At 41.8% G+C, this 10,123-nt stretch overlaps 1 protein-coding gene across 1 annotated transcript; it reads right to left on the reverse strand.

The window, feature by feature from the left end:
• Nucleotides 1–753: 753 nt before the first annotated feature.
• On the reverse strand, nt 754–9,274 carry LOC132318637 (uncharacterized). The gene is made up of 11 exons (XM_059826579.1): nt 9,065–9,274; nt 8,133–8,262; nt 7,877–7,970; nt 6,958–7,108; nt 6,412–6,574; nt 5,786–5,911; nt 4,064–4,126; nt 2,510–2,632; nt 1,970–2,125; nt 1,266–1,319; nt 754–1,003 (listed from the first exon to the last, which is right to left on the reverse strand). Exons 1-11 carry the CDS (start codon nt 9,168–9,170, stop codon nt 754–756), a joined length of 1,416 nt encoding a protein of 471 aa, XP_059682562.1. The 5' UTR covers nt 9,171–9,274.
• Between the last annotated feature and the right edge of the window lie 849 nt (nt 9,275–10,123).

Genomic DNA, 10,123 nt, shown 5'->3' on the forward strand with positions numbered 1-10,123 from the left:
GAATAACTATAGAGCGTGAACACAAACAAGATATTAACTTATTTACAGACATGTTTCTACAGAAACCTAACAAAAAGAGACAAATGAGTGTCTACAGCTATTTTACAATTTTTTATAGGTTCTGAATAGAAAAACAACATCAAGTATAAAATGCTATTCTGGAAAGCTGCAAAGAACTGAATACAATTTAGACTAAGCTGTCACAGCAGGTAACTCAGAACAAAGTCTTCATTATGTACATCACACCACAGTGCGATACACACTGTCAGTATCTCATATGTTTAAAAATTCTGCTAGTAGTTGAACACCTCCAGAATAAATCTTTCATTTCAGAATACACCTTGACAAGTAGGATGCACCAAGACAGGCAATCACAGTTATCAGTGGCTGAACTAATGACAGAATGTAACACGCAGATTGTGAAACCCTCCCCATCAGGAAGCTTTTATTCTCAAGGTCAAGGCTGAGACATACCATAATGCTAAGTTACATGCTGCCATTGGTAATGCCATCATGTAATAGAGAGCTTTGTATTTTCTTTTAATAGGTCGATTTCAGCAAAACAACTTCACAGTTGACAAAACTAGCATTATGTGAAGTGTACTGAACAAATTCATGCTTGAATATAAAGACATTCTTCCTGCCTCGTGTGATGTACCATGCGTTAGTCCAGACAATTTATAGTTCGGTTCAGAGTCCCTCAGAATGTCACTAGATTTAATGAAAAAGTAAAAGCTGTAATTACGTGAGGTTTTAAACATATGTAAGCAAGAAATCACACTTGCCAACTGTAATCCAGGGTCCAGAGTCTAGCATATCCTTTCCAGAGGGGACACTGCCTGTTCTGAACATCTTCAGGTAGACCTCAAACTGAAAGGGTGTTATCCGGCAGGCAGTACAGCAGGCGAGGCTGTTGACGGGAAACAACAGCGAATGCGCAGCGTCAAGGAAGTCTCCAGTTTTACACAAATAGAATGGGATTTTATCTCGAAGGTCTCTTAACCTGGAAAGAAGGAAGAAATGAATATTTGCTTTTCACTGACATGAAAGTTTTACAATATGTATGTATAGATCTGATTAAGCTTCACCACTAATAAGTTACATGCAATAAGGCAGAAGTTAGTTGCAATGCAGTATTACCTTCACTTAGCAAACAGCTCCCAAAATCCTACTGCTTTTCATTCTGCCAGTTTATTAGACATTGAATAAACACAGACTGAGACACAATCTTAAGGCAAAGAAATAATTAAAAAAAAGCCATTTACCCTTTAGTATCACTGCATTTCACAGCTCTCAGGTAGCGAACAACTTCTTTATAGCTAGGAGGAAAAAAAAAAAAGAGGATGAGTAGGAAGAGGAAGGAAGTGCAAAGCTATATACAGGTCAATCAAATATTTACTACAATTAATGAAGCAAAACAGTAGATCTTCCTGCACGTAGGATAGAAATACAACTGGCAGAAAGAGACAGTTGGAAATAAGTTCCAAGAAGCTATCCATATATTATCTCTGCACTCTGGCAAAATAAAACAGGAGGTTGCCTTTCAATTTAACCCTTTAAGTGGACTGTATTCTCCTGAATACAGACTTCTGAAGACTCAGAGACCACAATGCGCTTTTTTGCTGTCTTCCACCTAGTCAGGCTTTGATGAACAGAATTTGTTTAAAACATCAACATCTAAAACCTACTGGGGTTATGGAAACAAAGAAATTATCCACTTCAACATTCTTTTCTGGTCCTGAAGTGTTCAAAGGGCTTGATTCTACTGCGAAAAACTTCAAAAAGCTACTGGCCTTGTTGATAAGTAATGGGCATGAACAGCTACAAATGTGTCTTTGTTTTATGTTTCCCCATTATACAAAACTCCTGCAGATGTTAAGAAAACACTGTACTGCAGTCAATACCATGCAAAATTTAAAAGTTGAGTTCATAAAGTGAAAAATCCAAAACAAGACCAAACCGATCTTACTTCTTTTTCTCTACTAATTTCTCCACTCGAGCCTCTATAACAGGGAGTGTTTCCCACAGAAACACTTTTCTTCCTTTCTGCGTTCTTTGACCGGTGATGTTCTGGCCTTTTAAAACTGTGGTCAGCAATACATGGTCCCACGGCACAACATTCAAGCTGGAAGCACAAAAATAAAGTAATTTTTAACCGTGATTTGTTTGTACACCACAAGTTATTTCCCTTAAGTAACAGGAAGATTTACCAAGAAAACATTTTGAAGTTTACAGCTCACTTCGGGGGCGGGGGGGGGTGGGGTGGGGGTGGGGGGGCGGGAAAGAAAGAAAGGAAGGAAAAAGCTATATGGATAACAACTTAGCCATAGCATCAAACAACAACTTTTCCTGTAAGGACAGGACAAATACAGAGCAGCTAATACTGAAATCTTCCTGTAAAATGCTCACACCTAACACTATCAGTGAAAGAACCATTCTATATAGCTGTTTTCAAATCAGACAACTGTATAAAAAAATATATTCTGTAAACAAAAACCAAAGAACATACCTATTTGAGAAGCCAAAACAGTGACATGGAAGTGAGATGGACTGAAAAAAATTAACAAACTTTTCATACAAATTTTTTGGAAAGTCACACAACACCAGCATCCTCTGAAGTTGTGTTGTGATCCTATATTTTGAAAAGGAAAAAAAAAGAAAAAGAAAGTCTCTTAAAATCAGACGAATTACTATTAAGTTCTTGCATTTTTTTTAATCCCATGGGAAACCATTCTACAGACATTTGGGGTGGGTTTTTTTGGTTAAATGTCAGATAGACAGTTCGGATCTGTATTTAAATTTGTGCTTTAAGATTTGTAGTGAATAACGGTATTGCACTTTTGTTATTATTTTTAAAAACCAGTGAAACCAAGGTTCTGTAGTCTTAAGTTTCAAAATAAAGATCCCCAGCGAGTATATGCGAGAAACACTGCAGCAACATATGATGAGGCAGATAAGCAACCTGATCAACCTGGGCTCCTGGCACCTTCACAGCTAGTGAAACCATTTTTGTCTCAACTGAAAACTGGAGACGACACAAAGAGTAGTTTACTCTTTTAAAAATTGGGGGAGGGAGGCAAAAAATTCCTTTTCCTGTCCTTTTAAAGTAAGAAATTAAAAAATTCAAGAATAGTAATTTAAAATGAAAACTGATATAGGATTTAGGTTATATCTGTCATTAGTTTCAAATAAGAGGTGAGAATATATAATTGTTTTTGAGTGCTCCTGAAAAAATTTAATTCTTAATTCATTAACCTTCTGTTGCAAGTGAATTTCGGGTTAAAGGTGAAATACAAAGCTATAATGAGAAATGAATTAAGCCAAGTGAGCTAGATGTCCTCATTCATCAGCCTCTGGGGGAGCTTTACTATGTTACATCCCTGACTACTCCATCCCAGTGGAGTTCTACAAGGCTGCTGCTTTTGATCTTTAACGGACACTATTTACTCTTCGGCTTCATAACCACACGTAGCTACCCGACACCACTTTCTGGTCTGGCCTCATAGAACACTCCCAGACTACTGTCGGAAAGTAATCCATCTTCTTGGCTTTGAGTTCCCCATGGAGTTATTCTCCTCTGAGGCAACAAAGGAGGGTTTGAGTATTTACGTGGCTCTAAATAATGCAGGTATTGCTCTTGTCCTTCACAGAAAGGGACTAATATTAAACAGAACTTCTAAAAAACTTCATTTGTAGTGTACACCTGTAGAACCTGAGAGCACGCTGAGGTCCCTGCTCATTAGGCTGACCGCTGCATGTTACTGTTTGTATTCTTCTGCCTGTCCCTACCCATCCGCAGTCTACACGCAGGCAGCAGCAGGCTACTCTTGCTCTGCTCTAACAATGCCTAAGACAGTACAGGGGGGTTGTGTTCCCTGATAAGGAGCTCCTGATGCTACAGAACCATAAGATAATACACCTGTGCAAGTCTACTTTTGGCTTTTAAGGGCTAAAGCATTCACTTTTTTCTTTATGCCTTTGAATAGAAGTCATTTGAAATGCATTTTAAATGCAAGCAGAAAGTTTGCAGCCAGGAACCATCTCGTCATATGATGAGTCTTACCTTTGCAACAGACAAGGGACAGCAATCTTTAATGAAGCAGTATGACCGAGGTTCTGCCAGCTTCTAAGAGGAGAGGAAAAAAGCACTAATTAATGTCTGGCTGGTTTTCCTGCCTTTTCCCCTTCTCTATACTCAACTGTTTGAGAAAACACTTTTTTCTCAAAAACCATTGGGAGCTATCATGCTAATAAAAATTATTCCAAAGAGATAAAACAAGTGCTCAAAGTGTAAAACACATTCTAGAATTAACACTGTTTTACAGCTGTACCTAAGCAACTGAAGCATACCTGCCCCCCTCGACCCAAGCAGCATAAAGCAGAACCAAACCTTCTAACCTGCCGTACCAGACCATCACGGGCACATCTTTGCTTTTACAGGGTCTCTGAAGGGCTGTATATCGTCATCCCATGAGAGGGCCAAACCACATCCCATGTAACTACAGTCAATGCTGCAGGACTTTATCAGACCTACCCAAATAATGTATCCAGCCTGCTCCTTGCAAACTTTGACAATTCGTCAGAAAGAATTGCAGAGGAGCTGCTGTTTCTGGTGTGTCGAACCAACCCAGACTGTGTTTACTTCTGTTTTATAAAAAGCCTTGAATTCAAGCCCCAAAATACTTAGGTTTTGCAAAGCAAAGCTCTTTGACATTGCTCAAGCTAGACAATAATCAAGCATGAAACAGCCATAGAATCACAGAATCATTTAGGTTGGAAAAGACCTGTAAGATCATCGAGTCCAACAGTAAACCTAACAAGAAAATAAACAGCACAAGTAGCAAAGATTGATGTATTTAAACTCTGCTTTTATTTATTATGCAGCCACCCCACAGAATCACAGAATCACTAAGGTTGGAAAAGACCTGTAAGATCATCAAGTCCAACAAAAAAAAAAAAACAAACCCAAAAAAACCCAAACACACCCCACACAACAACAACAAACCACAACACACCAAAAACCAACCCACCCAACACCACACAGCTCCATGCCCATCAAGCTACATGCAACAATGCCACATCCACACGCTTCTTGAATACCTCCAGGGAGGGTGACTCTACCACCTCCCTGGGCAGCCTATTCCAATGTTTCACTACTCTCTCAGTAAAGAACTTTTTCCTAATATCTAGCCTGAACCTCCCCTGGCGCAACTTGAGGCCATTTCCTCTAGTCCTGTCACTAGTCACTTGGGACTGTCACCCCAGCTGACAGGTCAGTCTCCAGACGTACAGGAGGCATCTAAAACTTATTACCCAAGGAACATCACATCCTCCCTACCTTCCAGCTCAGGAGAAGATGTTTCTTCACACAATGCATCTTGTGCACTCTCCACTCAGGAAATATCCCCTGCCCTTGTACCTTCTCCTGGGGAATTAACCCCAGCTGCCACCATTTGCTGTCTGGCACCCTCCCTCCTCCCAGTTCCCATCTCATATTCCTTCCCCTTGCTGGAGATCATCTCTCCTCCTCATGATTCAATCCCATTGAACTTCTTCCTCTCGCATCCAACCTTTAACCTTCTCTTTTCCCCAAAATCCCTCTCCATAACCAATCTCATTTCTCCCGCAGGTGTACTCATTTACCTCTCCCTGTGCTGCAGCCAGGGCTGTGATCTTTACACTGTCCTGACTCTTAATAAAGATAAACCCAGAACACTCTCACTTAGTCTCCTCCCTTTGAGAAGCAAATGAAGATTACACACTAGATGTGGAACTGGATACTTACAAAGCAGGGTCTTTATGAAGCGCTATCTCTTTAGCTGCTCCCAGAAACATGACAGCAGCAGCTTTAGGACTCTCTCTTTCTGCCTGATTTAAAAATCTCGTTACCAGCGCAAAAACTCCAGAATACCTAAGAAAGTTAAGTAGTCTATAAGATAAAGTGTCTGCAATGATGTACTTCATAAACAAATGGCAATTATGACCACTCTACAGTTTGAAAGCAAATTGACTTGCCTTTCCTTGAAAAGCATCTGTAACACAGTGAAAATGTATTTGCACAACCATTACTTTAAGCATTTTAAAGGCACATACCATTGAGTAAAAGTTGAACTCTAGCCTAAAAAACAAACTGGCAAAACCACGGCCTTTACTTTCATGGTTTCCCAGGTTATAATAATGAGGGATATTATCAAGTGTCAGTATAGCACAAGAGATGCATTTAAAGATGTATTTAAGGGGGTGTTTAAACTACATCCAAGTGCAATTTAATAGCTCACTGGCCAAGTTAGTTCTCTCAACTATGTGTCTGCTATATCAAGTGCCATGATTCTGATTATCACTTGACTAACGGAAATCAAACCTGCACCAACCAGTGTGCACTGCTAGTAGCTAAGTTCTGTTGTCACTTACTTGTATACAACCTCCATGTTGCGTGATCTGCAGGTATTGCATTGCCCAGGAGGCAATTTTGGGAGGCAAAAGCATTCATGTTCTGTGGGAGGCATTCTTTCTCCAACCAGATACTTATTGTATTCCACAGAAAGTTCCTGAATAAATTTTAGTAGAAGACTTCCTAAGAGAGCAGACAGATGTGAAACTGTTAGTGCAATTTTTTATTTTTTTTTCAAAACTAAAAGAAACAGAAAGACAAAGTTCCCCATGTGAAATATTTAGTAAGTTACTCACACCCAATCTTATTGGCCAGGAAAGCCAATGTTGCCTTTATTGCTTCTTCCAGAGGGAGAAAAGCAGGAAAGTACACAAACTGGACCTGCAGACCTGTGTCTGATCCGAGTACGGCCCAAAAAGAGTAGTAACAGTAAGCTGCTACTTCAAAAATTCACCAAGCCTTTGTGAGGAGAGTTGTGGACCAGCCAAGCCATCCATCAAGCCACACTCTGAGTAGCCACGGTGAGCCACAGGTCTCTCGGGACAGTATGAGAGCATAACGCTTACCACCATGCTGAAGGTCTGCGTCTATATCTGTGAGCTCCAAATTGAACATTACAAGAACACCAGCCAAGGCAAAGTCACGCTGGTCCTTCCAGAATTTGCTTTTGTTGTGTGCATTGCAGTGACAGAGGGAAGGGGTTGTCCAATTCTGGCACTATTTTATAAAATGTGAAAAACAGAAAGAGTGGTTTTTTTTCCTTCTCTCCAGTTGAGCAAATCAAAAGTTAGTTCTCTCTGAGGGAAGGACTACAACTCATTTCATCTTTTACATAGATAGAAAAAGCTACAGTGAAGTATTTTGACAGTCACGGCAAGAGATCAATATAGCAATACCTCGATAATATGGCTTAAAAAAAAAAGAAGAAAAAATCCACAGTAATTTGCCCTCATTCCGGAATACCTTATAGAGACACTTAGGGGTGGCATCCTCCCCATTGTAAATTAGTAATAGAGCACTGTCTTTGCATGTTCACCCCAACTCTATTCACAGTTCAAAGTTTTCTAAATTCTAAGAAAAACCCAAACAAACTCCACACACCACAATGCCTGTCCCCTGCTCCTTAGGATAGGAAAAACTAAAAGTTTGACATTGGTCTAGTGCAGTGAGAAGCAGTCCGATTTAGTAATCTGATTCCATGAAATACCGTGTGCCTAAGGCAAACAGGAGGTACATTTGCTTAAACCAAGTGAATGTCTATTCCAACAACTGGCTGGACTACTAGAAATAAACCCAGACAGCGATCACATTTTTAGCAGCATTGTGAAGCAGACAGATATCAACATTTACAAGAACTGTTAAAATAATCAAATTTCATGTATCATTTATTCTTTTAGTGTGCTTAAGAGTGATTTCTTTTAAAAAGACTGTGAGTAACTTTAGTTTACTCGAAGTTGCACATTTCTTGATTATAGCCCTTCTTACCTCAGAAGCTAGTTTATCACAAATGTAGCAGTAGCATTGATTACAAATATCAGCATTTTTCCCAAGGGGTGAGCATGTATCACATTCCATTCGCCTACAGAGTTGAAAAACAGAATGTTATTTATGAGACAAGTTGCATGCTTCTCCAACTCCACTTCTGCTTTCAGATGTTTAAAAGCTAACAAGGTTACTTAACAAGACAGACTAAAAGAGGAAAACTAAACCCCCATGTTAACCTCCACATCACTGAACATACTCAAAGGGGTGTATTGTACAGTCATATCTCGCATGAGGCATCACTTTTCCTTGTTTACAGAAAGTAACCATGAGTTCACATTCCTCATCCACAACTTGTTCAGATTTCTCCTCTCCCAGGGCAGTCTTCTCTGTAGAAAACAGAATATGCAGTGTAAATCAGCGTAACTACACCTTCATTACAAATTCAACCAGCTATTGACATATTTTTTAAAAACACTATAAGGCACAAATTTTCTCATTATTTCATACGGCGCCAATAAGAATGGTTGTCCTGGTTTTGGCTGGGATAGAGTTAATTTTCTTCCTAGTAGCTGCTATAGTACTGTGTTTTGGATTTAGAATGAGAATAAAGTTGATAACACACTGATGTTTTAGTTGTTGCTGAGCAGCACTTACACTGAGTCAAGGACTTTTCAGCTTCTCATACTGCCCTGCCAGCAAGGAGGCTGGAGGTGCACGAGAAGCTGGAAGGGGACACAGCCAGGACAGCTGACCCAAACTGGCCAAAGGCATATTCGATACCATATGATGTCATGCTGAACAAAAAAATGGGGGGGAATCCCTAGAGTTTTGGGGTCAGGGATACAGAGGATCCAAAGCCCGCTATACTCCAACTGGCCCAGGACAAAAAACTTCCCAGCACTATCAAAACAGAGGTAATTTAATCAAAAAGGGTCCAACTGACATTGAAAAGCTCGGTTTGTAATATTTTGAAGCTACACAGCAGTATCCTTTAAGGTAATTAGTGCCATCAAAGAGATCCCAAAAGTTATGAAATAATGGCAGTTCCTCCTGGTTTTATTTATTTTTGAAGCACTTTGTTTTCCTAGCAGCAGAGACACATTTCAAGCATATCACGTAACATTTTACTTCAGTTTATTTCTAAAGTTCTTTACCGAACTTCATTGACAACAAGAGCACAGTACTTACCCAGTGGGTCTACTAACAGAACTGAATTTCCAAGCGTGCTCTCAGCTTCATCATCACTGATCAGGATTATGCTCTGCTCTTCCTCTTCTTTTTTCAATGGCCCCATGGTTTTTGAACTCCAAAGGAAAGGAACTTGGGAGCTAGTAGGACACAAGGATAGTTCCCACTCTGAAGGTCCTTTCCTCAGGAAGGGAAGAAAAAGACTTCTTCAAGACAGAAACTCTTCATCTATGTTGAGTAAGTTACACTAGGGACAGAAACATTCAACCCTTACTGCAGCCAGCAGCTCAAAAAAACATTGCAGTTTCCATCCAGAGCTGAGAGAACCCTAAAAACAAAGGCGGGGGGGAAGAGGAAAAAAAAGAAAAATAAGATGTGCCGTTCCTTTGGTGGGACCACCTTTGAAAGGACTATCTAATGACGACAACTATTGTTATTCACAATAATTTGGCTGTCCCTTGCACTCGAGGCAGCAGAGATGCCCAGCACAGACCCGCCTGCTCCCCCTCCCCTCCCACTTCCCCACCTCCAACAAGCGCACCCCCATCCCCCCTCGCCCCATAACCCCTCCTCGAGCCCCCCCCAACAGCCCCCCGCCCCCTCCCCTCCCCCACCGTCCCAACAGCCCTCCAACCGACTGGATTCTCCCCCTCCCCCCTCCAAGCCCTACGTAGCCCCCTCACCCCCCAAAAAACCTGCCACCTCCTCCCCCGCCCGCCTCCCAGCCGGCCCTAACGCACTCCTCCGCCAACCGCCCCTCCGCCAACCGCCCCCCCTCGCCCCGCAACCCCCTCCCATCATGACCCACCCCCCCAAATTCCCGCCCACTCTCCCCGGGTGCTCCCCCTCACCGTACGGCCCCAGCCGCGCTAACCGCCCCGCTAACCGCCGCAGCGGGCCCGAGCCGCTCCCGCCGCCTCCCAGCCGCTCAGCCCCGCCACTCTTTGAAGGAATAAGTGCTTCCGAGTCGGCGACCCCGGAAGCGGTCCGCGCAGTGACGCTCTCCCCGCTACTTCCGCCCTGGCAGCGGCGTGGCAGAGCTGCGGTGGGGCCGCCATA

This window comes from Gavia stellata, chromosome 18 (genome assembly GCF_030936135.1).
Source record: "Gavia stellata isolate bGavSte3 chromosome 18, bGavSte3.hap2, whole genome shotgun sequence".
Classification (NCBI taxonomy): Eukaryota; Metazoa; Chordata; class Aves; order Gaviiformes; family Gaviidae; genus Gavia; species Gavia stellata.

Coding starts and splice junctions, on each gene's coding strand:
- LOC132318637 (XM_059826579.1), bottom strand. CDS start 9,170: ATGGGGCCATTGAAAAAAGAAGAGGAAGAGCAGAGCATAATCCTGATC. Junction 5,912..6,411: donor AACATGGAGGTTGTATACAA/GTAAGTGACAAC, acceptor TAACTTTCTTAG/GTATTCTGGAGTTTTTGCGC. Junction 4,127..5,785: donor CTTCATAAAGACCCTGCTTT/GTAAGTATCCAG, acceptor CTCTCCTCTTAG/AAGCTGGCAGAACCTCGGTC.